Here is a 19,214-nt window from a genome sequence, read left to right on the forward strand (position 1 = left end):
GCCTACTTCATGATGCTATTTCCTAATTCCTCACTGATTTTCCAAATGCATTTATTGCTCATGTATGACAATTCCTTTTTCTTGCCAGCCTGGAAAAGAGTGCCACCGTTTTCTTTTCATTTTACTTTTTGCATCTTTGATATTCAGAAAATGCTTCGAGATTCTTCACTCTCTCAGTTGGTCACGTGACAGCAAATCTCTACTTATCACGTGGTCTAACCGTTCACAAACAGAAAGTGTGACTCAGCAATGCGCACCAGACAAATCGTCTTGCAGAGATGACATTCTTAATCTCAAATCCGATGCTTTCACCAACAATGGTTGGATTCCATACTTGGTAAAAATTATGTTCAAGTGTACCTACAATGTCAGTAAAACTGTAAATAAACTTAAAGTTGTTAGCTGATTTTCTGGGTGCCTCCGCAAGGGGTTAATTCTGTCGTTGAAGGTTAAATCAAAAGATTGGTGTTTCTTCTCTCCCACAAACCTCATAAAAATATAACGCAATTAATGAAATACAAAATTTAAAAATGATCTAATATAAAGAATTAAAAAAACTGTAGTGTAGACTGTAGTGTAGAGCAGTGGTTTTCAACCAGGGATCCGCGGAACCCTAAGGTTTCTCCAGTAAGTCTAGGGGTTCCGCAAGTTTACATTCAAATCCGAGAGTCTATTTTATTATTGTATGCATATGTTTAAATATAATCAAATATTGATTAGGTTTGCCACTATTAATAAAACACACGACCCAATATTAAAGACTTGTGCAAGAAACACCAGGCTCAAGTTTCTTATTGAACTTTTTATGAGAATAAATATAATTTTGTACAGTTTGTATTTTTATTGTACATAAATAAATCTGAACATGAGTATTTTAATTTAATTTTATTAATCAAACGATGTTTTTTGCATAAGGCAATTAAATTATTGATCAAGGCAGGGGTTCCTCGAGCTTTTGGAATGTTTCATTGGGTTCCGTTTCACCAGGAAGGTTGAAAACCACTGGTGTAGAGCATCACAAATTGTCACATTTCACAATCAGAGATATTGCGTATGATGCAGTGACGTGGTAGGCTACACTCCCAAAGAGGTAGTTTGTAGAACAGTTACAGCACATGCACGGATCAAATTAAATGTTTTTGTTTCAAAAACAGTGTTTATAGGCAAGTATACTCCAATTAAAAAAGAAAATAGCCGACAGCTTTTAAAATCTAAATCCTATTGCTGAACTTAGGCTAAGATTTTTAATGTCAAAGTTCACCTATCTTGCATATACTGTACAGTAGGCTATAGCTTGGATTTGGGTTTTATTAAAAATGGATTACATTTGGCGATTTACATGCAGAATCAACGTCATCTTTTTTCAAACGACAAAGAAGTTTTCTTCTACATCACATTACGATCTCAAGGGAATAAAGGCTCTTTCATGCACATAGCTATGGTTAATTATACTGTGGTAAGGCCAAGAGTATATTCACTTGTTTTCAATGATTTAATCTTGCACAGATCGTATTTCTTTTCATACAGATTTCTTGGGTCTATATTTTGTCATGAATAGTTTAAAGACATAATAAAACCAGAGAATTAAGGTTTTTCATTACTTTCTGAACAATTAATCTGACCAACAAAGAATGAGTGAATGGTATAAAATCTTGTAGCCAACGACGCGCTCACCAGCGATGTTCAATGTTCATGACACTCCACGCTAGATTACAATAACAAGCTTTTTTAAGTAATTTTGTTGCATGTGAAGTTTATCCAACGTGTTTTTTTTTCTTTTATTTTTTAAAAATATTTTCTGAAGATATTCCACTGTAGTGTATTAAGTTCTTTTTAATTGATCTTTATAGTTCTGTATTTGAGGACGTTTTGACATTTGGTCGGATCTATTTTGTTAAGAACACTGCTATGATAAGATAAGCATTAGCCTATCACTTCGATGGCTAACCTATTAATGCAAAAAAAAACTCAAGAAAAATATTTGGTTTCGAGTCCCACCATGTTTGTATGGGCTTTCAAGATGGTTATGAACAAAATATTTAAAGACTTTTTCCATATGAATAAATGTGATTTTTATGCTGCCAATAACTAAAGGTAGCGTGGCAACTATTCGTCTAAATTCATTGCTATTAAAACATAATGTTTTTTTCACCAGGCTACCCCATTAAATCACTATTTATCACCTGCTATGTCTTGGTATTATTATGGCAGGTAGGCTATACATTAAAAACTATCTACATTTTTTAATTAGATTGAACAGGCGTTTCAACCATTTTGGAACCATTTTTCACATCGACATAGGAATATCTTCATTGAGAGGTTTCAATTTTTTGATAAGTTCAAGTTTTTCAGTAGCATAGTAAAGATGTATTCGAAGGGATGTAAATATTTCTAACAATATTTGCTTGAACAGCATCCACCAACTGTGAAATTCCTGACTGATGGTTTATGGGAAGCGACAAAACTATTGTACTATTCTCCAAGCAGCAGAAGCGTTTACTTCCTGAGCAACGAACAACATCCGAACACTCGGCACCTGTATGAAGTGAACGTTGAAAACCAGCACCGCGTTTGCTTGAGTTGCAGCGAGTACAGTCACATAAAGAAGATGCTCTCGCAAACACCAACTACCAGACAAGAAGAAGATGCTAAACCATGCTTGTATTTCGACTTGGAATTTGGAATCAGCCCAAATTGGTTTCTTTTGCATTGCTTAGGTCTGTGGTTTATACAAGTGTAAATAGTTGCAGATTGTCAAATATCATTCCTGATGGCTAAAAAAACGCCATAATTTAATAAAGCACTATGCACTTGAAAATTTTTTACCTCTTGCGTATGATCTGCTGAGATAATTCCATAAAATCAAGCAACATAACCAGATTTAACATGTAGGCCTATATATGAATTTACTAAAACAAAATTTAATCGAACGTATTCAACATCACAACGTGTCTTTGTCGAAACAATAATGCAGTAACTTACCCCGAGATAGGTTTATCCTTCTGGGTACCAAACTTTGTGTTAACCAGTGTCACTTACAGTAACGGTACTATTTAAAATCTACAAAGTTATTTCAACAATGTTTGATCGTTTTGAAGAAAATGAAGTGCATTAAACTTACTCATGATCACCTCTCCAGAGCCAAGGATTGACTGAGGTTGAATAACTTCGACTTTTGATTGATAAATAATTTATTCAGAACTTTGAGCTGCACGTAATCTACTGTACAAGACAATAAAACATATATTTTGTAATACAAGGTCCTGGCATTCCGTATAGCGCCGCTGCATCAATGCACTTTAATCGGTATAATCACACAACGAATTCAAAGTCCTTTCCGTTCTCATCAATAAATGCGAAAGCAACGCTAACAACATCCCGGCTCTATAATCATCCTCAGTCACCTTCGGATTATCTCAACTCGGTAGTTTATCGCTATGGAACGGTTTTAGCACAAGATCGAGGTAAGTGTGCAATTGACAACTTTGAATATGTTCAGTGTGATGACAGCGGTCAAGGTAAACGTTTTCATGTAAAACATTTATCCTTGACATGGCATCGTTCAGGTATCTTTTTTTTATGTTAAGGATGGTTTGATTTCTCAATCGTATGTTAAAGCATCTTAAAACAAGTTTATTTGCTACAGTTTTTTTGTTTTGGAAAATGTCTTTCTTGGAAAATGTGTTTCAATGGTTGATAGCTTAACCCTTGTCCAAAATTAAATGCTCATAAAACGACAAAGATGTTCAATAATTAGACTTCCAGGAGCGTTGACAGGGATTATCCAGTAGGGTGGATCGAAAAATCCAAAAGTTTTATTTTTCTAAGCTAGTATGTCCAAAAAGGTGCGAAATACCCATAATAACATACATGCAAAATTTTTTTGGGTTTTGACAATTTTTTGATCGCCCCCCGCAAGGTTTTAATTTTCCTAATATCGGGTTCGAGAAAGTCTCCCACAAAATTGGTCAAAAGCATAATTACTGTGTGACTCACTTATGCGCTTTGTGATGTCATCATAAGCGACTTGTGTTTAAACAGATAGGCTACAATTGACCATTTTATCACCATGGCTAAAATACTTGGTTGTGTATCTCAACAATTAGCTGTGATGTAGCATTTGATTCTTCCAAAGAATTCTAGATGTAAAAGAAGCTTTATAGTACAATTATTGGAATTTGCTTGCACTGCAGGTTCCACAAAGTTTAATAAAAGTTATCAGCGCTTCTTACAGATTAAAAGGCAGTTCACTTAGACTAGTACCGGTAACCCTACTGGGCGATGTCCTAGTTTTATTATTACTTGGTGCTTCCCTTCATCAATCTTCACCATTCAGCGTACCAGTTTGACTGCACTGGTGAATGTAGCATTGATCAGGCGATGCGAAACCCAGGATGCTTGAATCACTCAGACATTCACGATGGCTGACTACAGCTAATTAATAGAACCCTTAGATTATATTTCAGCGATAACAATCCGTATGAGAAACTGCAAGCATTGGTTATGTTCATTATCCGTATTTATGCTCCAATGTGGTTCACAATAAAATCACACTCATCTTGCAAAAATGGAACTAGACACATTCACCAACTGATAACCCCATCACGATATCTTAGTCAGAAGCACAAGAAAACTATCGACCCAGTTATACACCACAACTTATACTTTGCTCATCCGGAAAATATAATTTTGGCTATGATGACTTACCATCGACCACATATTCGAGAACTAGGCCTGCGTAGAGTGATGAAAGCTAGAGCTGTAAAACCCAGCGGAAAAATAAGAAAATTTAAAGTTCCCGCTAAGCTTAATTTTGATGCGGTGAAATACTTCGAATTGATTAACTGGACAGATCTTCCTATCACGGAGACTCCTGTAATTAAAACAATGACGGATGCTGAGCTCCTGCAATTCATCATGATAGATGTGACTCCCACTGTATTTTTTCCCAAATTTCCATGTCACACGCAGGCTGTTGAAAGGCTCGTGAAGCTAGTTAACGACGCATTTAAAGCAGTTTGTGGACCGAAATATCGAGACGGCTTCATTTGTGCCCAAATTGCTTCTTGTCGGTTAATGCAAATATTTGAGTCTAAACGTGACTTTGCTCACTTCAATTTGTAACTGTTTATTATATTGCTTGCAGTTTGTTTGTTTGTTTGTTTATCTTTATCCTGCATTGCGGGAAAGCGGACTTGAGCGCTATGCATCGGTGTACGCCTTCCGACGTACACCTGACCCACGCTGCAGCCGACGGCAATGTCTGTTTTCGGTTGTCTACTTTACTTATGACTTAAATTTGGTACTACCCATTACTCGAAATCGATCACTGGGTAGAGGCAATTATCGTAAAGTTTCTTGCCCAGAGAAACAACAGCAAGTGCGAGTGGCTGGAGTCGAACATGCAGGCTTTCGACTGTGAGCCCAACGCGCTAACCACTCGCCATTGCTGCCGAGTATGCATGAGCGCATAAATTAATAGGAAGTGACTTTGCCAATGGCCACCTGTCAACCCAATCATATAAAGTTTAAGCTTATGAGTCTATACTCGGCCATCTGATGGTGAATGTTAATAGGCGTTTACCTGTAGGAACCGCGGGTGGTCCATCCGCCAAGTCACTTTAAAATTAATATGCTGAAAGAGGGTGAAGTCAAAACTCTTAAGTACACACATTTTCATTGTATTTGGCGTTATATTAAAACCTTTTGCCATGTCTGCATAGCGAGTTAAAATCGAAAAGAAATTTGCCATGCAGTTCTTGTAGCCTAGGGGAGGCTTGGGAGAGTTGGGTCATTTTTTGCATTTGAACATGTAACAAAATCTATGTTCACAAGAGAGAAATTTTTCCTAGCTTGTAATATACACAGACCTATAGCGCTTATATAGCAGGGATATTGTTACAAGACAATGTAAATTAAAACAATAAGAATACATTTTCTAAAGGCAATGATTTGACCCAACTCTCCCACGTAGTGGGGAGAGTTGAGCCATGCTATTGGGTGAGTTGGGACATGTAGGGGAGACTTGGGACAGTGAAATTTTCTATAGATGAAACACATACATGTTCACGAAAAACGTTATATTTTGCGCCAATCTGTATCTCAGCAAAATACGCAAACTCGAAATACGAAAGAATGAAGAGAACTGATTCGCTGAAACATGAAAAAAAATGTTAATATCAAAGCTATTGGCCTACAGAGGCTACAGATCATACACGAAGATGACTAAAAACTACTGGGCTTCTTACTGCCATACCCATATCATTCAGGAGAAAATCACACTAGGAAGTCGAAATGTGGCGTGGTCGTTAGCACTTTGGACTGGCAAACTCAAATTTGTAAGTTCGATGCGAGGGCTGCAAAGAGCCAAAAAAATTGTCATTGTCATCAAAAAGTTTCAAATCCGGATGCTTAATAAAATGATGAGAAAAAATTCCATCTTGAAAAGTCACATGAAAATGTAAATTTTTCTGCCCTTCGAGCTGTACCACCGACTTGACAAGGAGCAGGAAGCTTTATAACAATGTCTTGTTTAGAAAATGACGCTTTGTCATTTTCATTGATAACAAAAAGGGATGCGCTTTGAACAAGACTGCTTTCACGTTTGAGAAACACACCTTCATACTCGTTCTCATCAACCACATCAATTCGTGCTATGTAATGGGCTATCCTCGATTTGGCTGACACCAGTTTCACAACAACGAAATCACCTTCTATAAATTCTTTTTCTTCGTTGACATCACTGTCACCACTTTCTGCAAATACCATAGCAATATCACTTTCCTCTGATGAACTAGGCGTTTTTTCTTTTCTTGCTCGAGCTTGAAATAACGCTTGTTTGGCTTTGCGTTTCACTTTTTTGTCGTTAGGCCTACTTTTTTTGGCAGCAAATTTTTCCGCAATAGTATTTCGAATCGGAGTATTTGTCAGAATTCTTGTATCACCTCTCTCCCGTCCTCTCTTGGAAACCTTTCTTTGACCAGCTTTTGGTAATGGAATGATATCTGCAGGGGATGTATAAACTCCACTTATATCAATTTCTGAAGCAGCGTTTACATGGGAAGTTGATGCTTCCTGCATAACGTTAGAAGATCCACTGAGGTCAGCAACAGGAGCAACAGCGCCAGCGAAAGTTGATGGATTCGGTGGTTCTTGCATGTCGGAAGAAATTTTCTTTGGTTCACCATCTGTAGCAGCAGTTTCGGTTGAAGTTGATACTTGAAGAACTCGATCTGTTACTGCTGCAGGAGCAAATTCTGTTTCACAGAACACATCCTGGTTAAAGGGATAAATTCCCGTTCGTTGAAACCCAGACGCAATGTTCTGAGCAGTAAGACCAAGTAACTGAGCATGAGAGACAAATTCTGGAATGTCATATATTGTGACAAACTTTCCAGGGTGGGATCGCATCCAGTTATCAATCGCTCGGCTATACGCTGTCTTGAATGGCTTGTAGCAGCTTACATCCAGCGGTTGCAGTTTGTGACTTGTATGAGGTGGTATTGTTAAAAGTATAACACCGTTTTCCTTGGCTAAATCGATCGCTGCAAGAGACATATGCGTTTCATGGTTGTCAAATATTAACAGCACTTTCTTCTCTTTGCTGCACCTGGTGTAGGTTATAAAATGTTGCAAATAAGTCACAAACAGATCTTCGCTAATCCATCCACTAGGATTGGCTCCTCCAATACAACCTGGCGGTCCTCCTTTGATAAAAAAATCTTTATGGTTTTTTCTTGGAAATATTAGCAGTGGCGGAACAACACTTCCTGCTGCATTAACTGCGTACACAACAGTGACAAGCTTACCTCTCTCCCCAGATGTTATTGATCCGACTTGTTTCACTCCCTGTGCGGCAACGATGTTTTCAGGTTGTTGCACAGTGGTGCAACCCGTTTCATCTGCATTATATATGTCTTGGCATTCAAACTTATGCAGGTCCATAACACTACTTAAGTTGTTGAAAAACTTGCCAGCAGTATAGCGATTAAAAGCACTTGCTCTTGCAAGTGATGTAGCTTCTGGTGTTCGAATTGATAGGCGATTTCTTTCTTTAAAAGATATCCAAAAATGTTCACCAGTCATTCTATTTTGTTGCCAAGAATCAGGAACAGTCACATGGTTTCTTGATGCATATTCCACTATCAACTCACGGCATTTATTTCGCGTGAGTCCGTGAAACTGCTCTGCTAATATTTTTATGTGGGTCGAAAGTTCTGTCTCCATCTCCAACGAAAATATCATATTTTTTGTCATACAATTTTTGTACCCAAAGGTTTTGTTTTGCTGATCGTTTAGTTCACTACGTTTCTCTATATATCTTTTTAATGTCATTCGAGCTATGTTAAATTCATCAGCAGCACTGCGGATACTAATTCCTTCTCTGACGCGATCTCTAGCTCTGCTTAAATCTTCCTCTGTAGCTCCACGATTAGTCTTTCGGACGTATTTCCGGGGCATCTGTAAAACATCCAATGAATGTGCAATATTTATTCAGCACAAAGGCAGGTTGATGTAAAATTTAACCTTTTTATGTCTGGCCTGATGTAATTAGCCTAAAAAACATTTAATATAAACTTAAAAGCAAAGAACTTATAAAAACCTGTACTAAAAGTGTTTTAGTTAGTTAGCCTACAACTTACAATAGTCAGTAGGCCTCCAATTAATAAGTCAAAACTAGGCTATTTTTGCCATCGTTTTAATAGAGGGAGAGTTGGGACACGGCTCAACTCTCCCAACCATTGGTGTCCCAAGTCTCCCCATATCCAGCCATCTTAACTTTTTGCAACTTTGTTGTTGTAAAACTAGCCGCATGGTTTTCCTTAGCAACCATAATGAAAGAGTAGCGCACTGGCTACATGACAAAATGTATTGAAATCAAACTGGCAAACATACTTCAATAATATAAAAACTCTTACCTTCAAGTCCAACTTTTACTTTTTTGATGTAAAAATGCTTTTTCGTAAAAACAGTTATACAACGAGTCTAAACCTGCTAAACATTTTAGGTCAGAAGAAACTTAACTACAAGTTCTTCCAATAGGTGGCGGTAATTCATTTCTATAACAAGTATATTTTGAAAAAGTCGGGGTGGCTCAACTCTCCCTGTGGCTCAACTCTCCCAAGTTTCCCCTATGTATGAGTGCCTAAATTTGTATGTCGCGGGGGGCGATCAAAAACTTGTTCAAACCTCTTCATTTTTTTACATTGTGTTTTGGTGATATATTGGCAACTTTTGCCATATCTAGCTAATTAAAATTAAGGAAAAAATTTTTTTTTACTATTTTTGATCCACCCTATTATCCAGTGTATACATTTGCATTCGAAATGATTTTTTTTTATGCAAATTTTTTTGGGTGGAAGGAAGGGGGTTGTATACAGAACGAAACTGCAAGTCGCCAAATTTTTTTGTAATTACCTTGTCTAAGTAGGTAGTTTTGCATTGAATCCAGCGTCTTATTTGTTTTTTAAGACAGACACTGCGTCATTTTGTTTTCTTAGTTTTTAGTTTTTGTATTATAAGAGGGATGCAATTGCATGTTTTAAAAGCGGCCCTTTTCATTGCCAAACATCCTTTAAAAACGGCCCTGTAAAATCTTTTATTTATTTTAGTTAAACTGCAAGCCCTTTGTATTGTATTGTAGTCAAAGATGGAGTCCCAACAACTTGTGGAGTCAGTCTGATGTTTTTGATCCAAATTCTCAACCAATGGTTTGAAAAAGATTTTAGGCCCTTTTTACTGAAAAGTAAAGGCCCACAAGTAAATTTCGGAAGGAGAAGAGGAGGGAGACGGTGCTTACATGGCCCTGTAGAGTTGGCCTTCTTTTTCGTTATATATCTTCAGAGTGCGATAGTCTTTTATTTAAAGTGCATTAATAAATTGCAGTCGATATTTAAGCTGTCACGAAGAGATTCGAGTTATGCTTTAACTTAAGGCGAACCGAACCAAACTAACTATGTCGTCTACGTAAAATATTGCAAGCGACGTCAAGAGCGTTATATCACACTTTCTTGTTTTCAATACAAAATAGATCTAAATGAGTAAACTAGTTGCTACAAACTAAAAAAATTATCGTCAATGCAAGCTGAGTACGGCAAGCTAATCTTACTTGCTAAGATTTACTAGTTAATTATAAGCAAATGGCGTTTTTTCAATTCGTTTCCATTCGAAAAAAAAATCGAATTGCCCACCACTTGAGAAAATCTTGCGTACGCCAGTGGCAGTTACTCCTCAAAATTACTTCTCAAAATAGCTATCAAGACACGATTTGAATGCTTGTGTTTCTTTGTTTTAAAATTCTTTGCCGAAGTCGATTTTAAAATATCTAAACTCTATTCGACAGTTGTGACAAAAAGCCTAAATTGTGTTGTGGTTAGGTGTTTCCACTCAAGAGTTCGGCTACTGCACCACCTATCGCACAGAACATAGGACCACTTGCGTATGCTTAACTGGACTAACTTACTTTTTGCCAAACCTAATTTTTAGTGTTGGTTACAGTTTCCACCTTGAATTCGACCGCTCGCTTTACTGTTAGTCATACCTAACTGCCTCATTTCAGACAGAATTTCTTTTTCTTGCAGTTGCTTGTAAGGCGAAATATTTTTAAAACATTTTGTTTCATTTCGATGACAGAATTGTGAGTCTTTTAATTTCTTGGTTTATATGGCATAGTCCACAAATACTCTAAATTGGTCTACGGTTTTCTTCAATTTGCTTTCTGGCAATCTTCCATAGTGACCAGATTTGTTTCCAACTCCTGTGGGTCTAAGGCTACAACTTTTGCGAAAGTGTTTCTAGTCAACTATACAAGGCGAGTGGTCTGAGCGTCTACGGATGCTCCAATGGACTTCAACTCGACATCAGTCGACCTGACACTTGACAATGTGCTTAGAAATGAACACAATGTTTGTCCTGTAGCTTTCCACCTCCTACATCCCAATATTCAACGAACAAGCCGGAATACGAAGTACGAAGTCGTACAAAGCCGGATCTGTACAAAGGAATTTTTGGTTGAACGAAATGTCAAAAGTGAAATATTTAAAAAATATTTATTTCAGCTAGTTAATCAGTTCATCGTGTGAGATCTCACAAAAATTGGCAGTCTATAAAGAAAGACAGAAATACAATGCAACGTATTAGAAGATTCAGGTGACAAAGATTGATCATTTATAAGAGAGTATTATTTGAATTTGTGATACTTAATTACAACATTGGATTATTTTATTTCAGTTATCAGCTTCAAAATGTTGCAACCTGTTGGAGATCACATGACCAATATACCTCTTGTGTTCCAAATGTAAGTTATTTTTATGACATACCTGTAAACCCTTATCTTGTGTTTGTGTTACGTTTTCAGAGATCAACTTATAACAACCTCAGGAGTTTGACTGCCCCAAGGCTTAAGATACTTTTGTAAAGCATAGATTGGGATAGGTCTAAAATTAAGATGTCTGGTGCTTCTTTTTAATATATGAACAGCTTGTGGTTTTGAATATGAAAGTAAAGATGTTTGGATCAGACAGTTATCAAAGTTTTGTAATTATTTTTAACAAGATAACACGGTAAGTATCAAAACGACGACATTATAGTGCATTGTAAGAAATTTGCACATTTAAAAAAATAAGCTCTAATCAAAGAATTATGTTTTTTGTCTGTGCGTATATAAAATGTTATAGAAAATGCCAAATCACCAAAAATAAAGTGATATTAACTCGAAATATAATATTTTGTTTAAGAAGCGACGTTGGATCTCAAGGTACCGATTTTCGTTTTCAATTGGATTTTGCCGAGTACTTTGTGTCACGCAACAATATCGCGTTAGTCTCCGTGGATGGAGCTGGTTCTGGGAATCGTGGAAGCAACATTCTTCACTCAGTTTTTGGGCAACCTGGTGTTCTTGACCTTAAAGATATCAATACCGTAGTGGAGTAAGTAGTAGAGCAAAGATGAATATTAATATCTACGACTGTAAAATGCAATGAAGCATGGCCACCTGGAGATGAGGCCTGATTTGTCACATTTTGCAGATTTTGATTACAGCTACTGCTAGTGTTTGACTGACATTTTCTGAGATTGTTTTACTTTTTGCTGTCTCTTAACTCTTCATGATATAAAAGCTTTTTGTTGCCTTGGGAAAGCAGTAGCAAATGAGAAAAAGTAAGTTGAAAAACGCTCAATCAGACTGTTATTGAAAAATTAACAGTCTGACTAAAATTGTCGAAATCAAATTTTCTTTATTTTTCAACATCTGAAGATGTTAAAACCTATTGTGTCATCTGGGGAAAACGGTAAAGAAAGCGTAAAAATATGATTTTTAGAAAAATTTATTTAAACATTTGCGCAAAGTAGCAAAATCTGGAATTTTAAGCAAAATGTGACAAATCAGGCCGTATCTTTAGGTAGCCATGAATGAAGTATTTTTGTTCATCTTCTCACTTGATACAAGCCAAAATAAGAGATGGAGTTCAAGTCTTTAAAAATGTGTAGCTTATTATCGTTAGGGCTAAAAAAGAGACCGAAACGCAGCAAAATTTATAAACCTCCTTTGGAGTATATGCATCCAGTTTCCTCCCATTTTAACTTTCGGCATTTTACGTCAGCTTTTGCATGATTTTTGTATCTTGTTTCTGATAGGCTAGGCTACTTATTGAAAAACAAGTTCGATCATCCTAACGACTTTCTGAATGTTACTAAGGCAACTGTAGCCACAGGTTGCTTAGATGCTTACTTGACTCAAATTTTATGCAAAATATCACACTTTCCTCTTGAAATTTTGCAACATAACTTTTATGTTTTGAAAACATTATTTTCATCTAAGGCATTAGTTTGAAATTTGTTTGAAGCTTTGATGCAAACACTTTAGAGTTGCGTTATATTCTAAAAGATTACATATAGATATTAAATAGGCTACCACGCAGTGCATTTAATTTAGGCTAGCAATCATCGTTTTTGTCTGAACCAACATCGCGTAATTAATTGTTATTTTGCTATAGGTCTAGAAAATAACCTTTTAAAAATGTGAAGTCAATAGGCTATAGGCTACTGCGTTCAAAACTGGTTATCCCGCAAACACAATTTGTTTCAGATACATGAGCAAGAGTTGGAACATAAAATCATCTAAAGTTGGGATTATTGGCAAAGGGTATGGTGGTTATGTGTCGGTGCTTGCTTTAACTGAAGCTCAAAATAATATTCAATGTGGAATTGCAATATCTCCAATTGTCGACTGGGCATTGCATGGTGAGTCACTGAAGCTTTGTTTTGTTGTTTCTTCAACATTGTGTTTTTTAGCAAACAGTGTTACAATAAATTTTAAAAATTAAATTTGTATTTCCTTAATTCAAATTTAAATTAAATATTGTAAAATGAAACCAGTTTGGTAAATAATACAAATGGCTAAGTGATAGAAAACACAAGTCTGATATGTCATGGCTACACCTTTGCTCGGAATGAAAGCCAAAAGTAGGCTATTAAAGATTTTTAATCAAAAAATACTGGCAATGGCCATAAACATTGGAGTCATTCCAGTGGCGTAGCTAAGGGGGGGGGGGGGACCGCCCCGGGCGGTACGTCTGGGGGCGGTGCTTTCAGACTACGATTTTTGATTTTGATTATAATCTGATAAAAAAACGCGTTTCATTTTCAAATGCTTTTTCTTAAAAGGGGCGGCAAAATCTGAATCCTCCCCGGGCGGCACATTCCGGCACATTTCCTAGCTACGCCACTGGGTCATTCCACCCAGAACTTATATCACACACTAGAAGCTAACATGTAAATTCGGCATTCTCGTTAAATTAACTTAATTTTTTTTTAAATTGCACAAGAATTGGCAAATTAGGAAATTTAATTTGGGTAGCTACATATGAAGGCCATTTATCCTTAAAATTACAGTTATTCAAAAATATACTAATACCCTATCATTTTTAAATACGTAGGCGTAACACAGAAAAACGCTTTAGGAGTGCAACAAAAATTGGCTTTAACAAAAAGAGCATTTGAACACTTTTACTAAGTGATTATTATGTTCACCCCAACCACACCCCCAACATTACCGATTGAAAAGAATCCTAACCATTTACGAAAAAAACATTGACCGAACCACACTCCTATCAGAATGAAAGTTTAAAACAGTACGGTAAACATGTTGTTATTGAAACATAAAAGTCTGTTATTTGTGGGCTCCCTGGGATAGTGGGCTTGGAAGCCGGGCCTTCTTTGCCCCCTCCTTCCTTGACACAGCACTGAGTCAGCTGCTGCAATTATTTTTTACATGCCTTCAAGTGTCTTGCCGGAGTGTCGAAACGACGTCCTTTCTACCATTGCGCAGACGTTCTTGCCACTCGTCACGTAGCAAGGGAAACAGGATTTTCTCTATTCTACATTTAAATGTGCAAATTTGGAAGTTACAGTAATTGTTATGTAGCCATATGTAGGCGAAGCAGAACTTTTTTGCCAAACGGGTAGCCTATTCACTCTTATTTTACACCAGAAGGGCGTATAGCCTACTGCATTTGTAAATGCGTAGTATAGTGTCAGTAAATAATTGTAACTGTTTTTTGTTTCTTTTAGCTTCATTCGAAAGTGAAAAATTAATTGGGCATCCATTGTCCGATGCTCTCAACTACGAAAAGTCAAATTTATTAAAGAGGGTGGACATGTTAAAGAAAAGCCATCTGCTGGTATTTCAAGGCATGCTCGACAGTGAGTTAAAGAATTGTTGACGGTATAGGAAGAGATGATTAAAAAAGGTGGTGCAACCTTTTGCCTTTGAGCCAAGTAGCCTATTAATCTCGACTGGCTATATCACTAGACCTAATTGAGGTGTTTGGGGATTAAACACCAGACTAGAGATGGAAAAAAAATGTTTGGTAGTGTTAAGGATACTATATGCAGGAAAGGAAGACGGGCAATATTCTCTCTCCTATCCTCCGACCAAGGATTCCATAACCTCAGAGGCAATCTGAAAGAGGCAACAGCCTAACTAGACTAGTGGTTCTCAACCTTTTTGTCTTGGCGGATTTCTTTTGGTGCTTTTGAAGCGGTCGAAGACTCCTAACAAAAATTTTAAACGAAATTTTAGTATATTGCGTTTCTAACAGAAACAAATGTGTCGTAAGTTTTGAAGCGACACACTTAGAAGAATTTGCTGAACTCGCGACGCACTTATGACGATTGATAACATTGACGACCAGTGTTGAGCGCGATAACTTATTTTTCAGTTAAGCGATAACGATAATCGATAAACGAAAAATGCCTAAAGCGATAACGATAAACGATAAATCAAAAAAAAGTCAAGCGATAACGATAAACGATAAAATGATCGCCGATAATGTCCGATAACAATAAAAAAAAATTATCTTGATTAGCGCTGCGCTAGCCCATCCCATGCAGCACGAACTGTTTTCATCAACATGACGAAAAATTGAACATAATATACTGTAAATGGACAAAACTTTTTGTAAGTTATGCATGAATAGAATCGCAACAGCGGCAGTGGGTATCGAACTTTCAACCTCTTGATCCAAAACCAAACCACTGAGGTAACCGCCGTGCTTATAATTATACTTTCAGATACCAGTTGGATGCTTTTATCAATTGAGTTACACTGCCGCTTACGTGCAGTAGGCAAAATAATTGAATCAAATGAAAATACCATAAAAAATTCCAAACTTTGTATTTTGATTTTCTGCTTTGCTTAAAGGGCTGTTTACAGCAAAGTCGCCTGTGCGCTTACATTTTAATTGTAAAATTCACTCGCGATTGCCAATTGCAGCAAAACAACAAGATAATTGTTGCATGCATTTCATTGCATTGCAATTTGCAACTCTAAAAATTATTGTGTTGTCAGGACCGTCGCTGCAGGGTAGGGTGGTCCCGAAATGTATGGGAAAAAATTTTTTTATTCGAAACATTCTGACCACCCTACAATTTTTTTACATAGGCTAAAAGAAGGTAACAAGCTAAATTTCAGAAAAATTGGTTAATATTTAGAGGTGCCACACGAGGTTGCAAATCGGGTTAAGGGTGCTTATTTCAGTATTTCGATTTGATATGATTCCCTAATGACTCAAAATTTTTTTTTGGTACTGCCGATTCGAAATAAAAATTCCCCAGTGCAGAATTTTTCTCTTCAAGCAAATTCTTTTTACACCCAAATCAATGAGTATTGCGTAATTTCTTCGATGGCTAGAATTTGAAAGCGAAGCCAAGAACTTGCAAGATAGCAAGCATAGCGAACAAGTTGCAGTTCTAAATTGAATTTGCTACTTCTATGAAAAAGAAGAGGCAGGAGGAGTTTATAGACTGACAGAAGGTTAACTTTCATGCACTAAGGGGTCCTTAAACGATGAGCACTGATCGTAGTGTACTGATGAAGTTGTGAACGTTTTTCTTTCTATGTTTTTCAGATGGCTAGCAACAGTAATAATAGTAGTAGGCCTATCGGTGGTGCAAAGCCCAAAACCAGAAAGGACAATTATGTTTGGTTGATTGGTCCCACTTCCAAGGAACTGTCTGGGAGAAAGCTTCCTTCTGCTAGGGAAGTCAATGTTCTTCCATCTCCACAAGATTGAGAAGGTAACCATCAAAGAAAGTTGCAAAGAAGTTATCAAATTGTGTATTCCATTCTGGGAGAGAGCCAAGATTATAACATGCACAGAAATACATGCAAGAGAAAGACTGGAAAATTTATTTCTGCAATGGAAAGGACTCCAGAAGGCGGCTTTAAGGAGAACAGATACACAGATGAAGAAAGAAGAAAAGTTCAGTGCCGATCTTGACAAACTGTTTGACATAGCACACGCGAAAGCACTGGATCTGACTACTATGAAGAAGATCGTGCTTTTCTGATGGCACATAGAGATGGACGAAGAGGTTTCCTAGGTTCAGTTGATCACGAACTTGCTGCGAAAGAAGCACGAACTGTCAAGCGGAAACAAGAGGAGCAAGCTCGAGCTGAAAAGGCAAAAGTATCATCTTCTGCAGTGCAAGCATGTTATCGAGAAGATATCTCAACATCGTCATCAGAGTCTGAAAATACTGAACAGTGTGAACAGTTCAGTTCTTCAGAAGTGCAGACACCAAAAAAACGGAAATGTACAATTACAGCTAGAGCAAAGAATGTGATCTCTCCAGGACTAGCACAAGCTCTGGACCGAACCAAAGTCAGTGACAGAGCAGCTGTTCATATCATTGCTGCAACAGCTCAAAGTTTAGGCCACAATGTGGATAAATTGGCCATTAATCGAAAAACTATCCGTCAGTCAAGAAGGTCACTAAGACAAGAAGCTGCTATTTCCAGTAAGGAAAATTTCAGTCTTGGCATTCTTGACCCGGGAGTTAAGGTTGTTGTGCATTGGGATGGAAAGCTAATCCCAGACACAGCAGGGTGTCAGGACAAATACGATAGGTTACCAGTGATTGTATCGTATGATGGTTCAGAAAAGTTGCTTGCTGTACCAAAGTTGACAAGTGGATCTGGACAATTGATGGCTTTGGCAGTCAAAAGAGTCCTGAATGATTGGGTACTAGAAGACAATGTTGTAGCAATGAGTTTTGATACAACTAGCAGCAACACAGGAAAAAGGAATGGAGCATGTCATCATCTTGAGGTCCAGCTAGAGAAGGAACTTCTATGGTTGCCGTGTCGGCACCATAAATTTGAACTAGTGATAGGTGCAGTATTCAACAATGCAATGGGACCGTCATCAGGGCCTGACATCGAGATTTTCAAGCAGTTTCAAGCGCGCTGGCTACATCTCAAGCAAGATTATTATGAAACCGCAGCAAGTGAACCTTCAGTGGAGATTTATATCGCACCAGAACGTGATTCCTTGTTAATATCTGCAAAGAAATATCTATGCAAACAACAACCAAGAGAAGATTACAGAGAATTTCTGGAACTGATCATCCTCTTCCTTGGTGAATTGCCAGATCAGGGTGTTTTGGTTATCAGAAAGCCCGGAGCTTTCCACAGAGCACGGTGGATGAGCAAGGTTCTTTATTCTCTCAAGATTTGGATGTTCCGGGCACAAGTAAAGCTGACAGCAAAGCAAAAGAAAGAGCTTGCAGAAGTTGTTCTGTTCGCAGTGTTGGTGTATTTCAGAGCCTGGTTTGATGCACCGGTAGCAGTTTCAGCACCAGCCAATGACCTGGCCTTCTTGAAGAATTTGAAAGCTTATGCCTCCATCAACAGCAGTGTCTCCAAAGTGACATGCAGAAAATTCCTCAACCATCTTTGGTACCTGAGTGAAGAAGTTGTGGCATTTGCATTCTTCGATGATGGTGTTGCTGAAGAGAGGAAGCAAAGAATGGTTAAGAACCTTAAAAAGCTTGGAAAGAGTAGTCGTGCCGTGAAAGCCAGCTTGAAGATGGAAGAAATTGAAGCAAGTGAGATAGAAGACTTTGTTTCAGTAAAATCTATGCAGTTCTTCAAAGCTCTGAATTTGTCGACAGATTTCCTGTCGTTGCCACCGTCACTGTGGCTGTCAAATGATGGTTACATTGCAGGAAAAAAGAAAGCAGCACAGTTTCGAGTGCTTAACGACACAGCTGAGAGAGGAGTGGCTTTAATTCAGAAGTATATCCATGTTCTGACAAAGGATGAGAAACAAAGACAATGCTTCCTTCAAATGGTGGCAGATTACCGCAAGAACTTTCCAGATGCAACAAAAAGAATTGTTGTTGCTGGGCTAAAAAACTTGGTTAAAGCTGGCCCAATGCCCATGGAATAAACATTTGTTAAGGTCGTGATGACATTACAGTATAACATAGTACAGAAGTGTTTAGAAACAGTTAATAAGCCACACTAGTTTATATTGTGTCTTGAGAGAAAAATTAAATGGCTTTGTGGCACCTCTAAACATTGTTCAATTTTAACCAAATTTTGCACATTAACTTCTTTTAGGCAATGTAAAAAAAAGGTGAGGTGGTTGTAACAAAATTCTAAAAAAAATTTTTCGGGACCACCCTACTGCAGGGGGGCGTGCCCCCTTCCATGACAACGACCTGTGCACATACACTTCAGGCACTGAAGAAGAACTGGTTTCAATTTTATTTTCATTAACTAGGTGGCTAGTAAAAATATTACTTTTCATGTTCTTTCCGCTTGTGTGTTGATCCGATATAAAATTTATCGGCGATAATCAAATATTGCCTTAGGCAATAACGATAAACGATAATTGAAAAAATAATTGAGCGATAACGATAGGCGATAA

The 19,214-nt window shown here is 37.4% G+C and overlaps 1 protein-coding gene across 2 annotated transcripts in view; it reads left to right on the top strand.

The window, feature by feature from the left end:
• The window catches only part of LOC145772251 (inactive dipeptidyl peptidase 10-like), a 42,446-nt gene that overhangs the window by 20,853 nt on the left and 2,379 nt on the right, over window positions 1-19,214 (top strand). For both annotated transcript variants that reach the window (XM_082584122.1, XM_082584113.1), the window contains exons 8-15: window positions 148-337; window positions 1,346-1,456; window positions 2,414-2,717; window positions 3,261-3,464; window positions 11,230-11,296; window positions 11,736-11,927; window positions 13,085-13,239; window positions 14,569-14,700. In XM_082584122.1, the coding sequence (XP_082440248.1) occupies window positions 148-337; window positions 1,346-1,456; window positions 2,414-2,717; window positions 3,261-3,464; window positions 11,230-11,296; window positions 11,736-11,927; window positions 13,085-13,239; window positions 14,569-14,700 (1,355 nt within the window). The remainder of the gene's footprint in view (window positions 1-147; window positions 338-1,345; window positions 1,457-2,413; window positions 2,718-3,260; window positions 3,465-11,229; window positions 11,297-11,735; window positions 11,928-13,084; window positions 13,240-14,568; window positions 14,701-19,214) is intronic.

Source organism: Aplidium turbinatum, chromosome 1 (assembly GCF_918807975.1).
Source record: "Aplidium turbinatum chromosome 1, kaAplTurb1.1, whole genome shotgun sequence".
Taxonomy (NCBI): domain Eukaryota; kingdom Metazoa; phylum Chordata; class Ascidiacea; order Aplousobranchia; family Polyclinidae; genus Aplidium; species Aplidium turbinatum.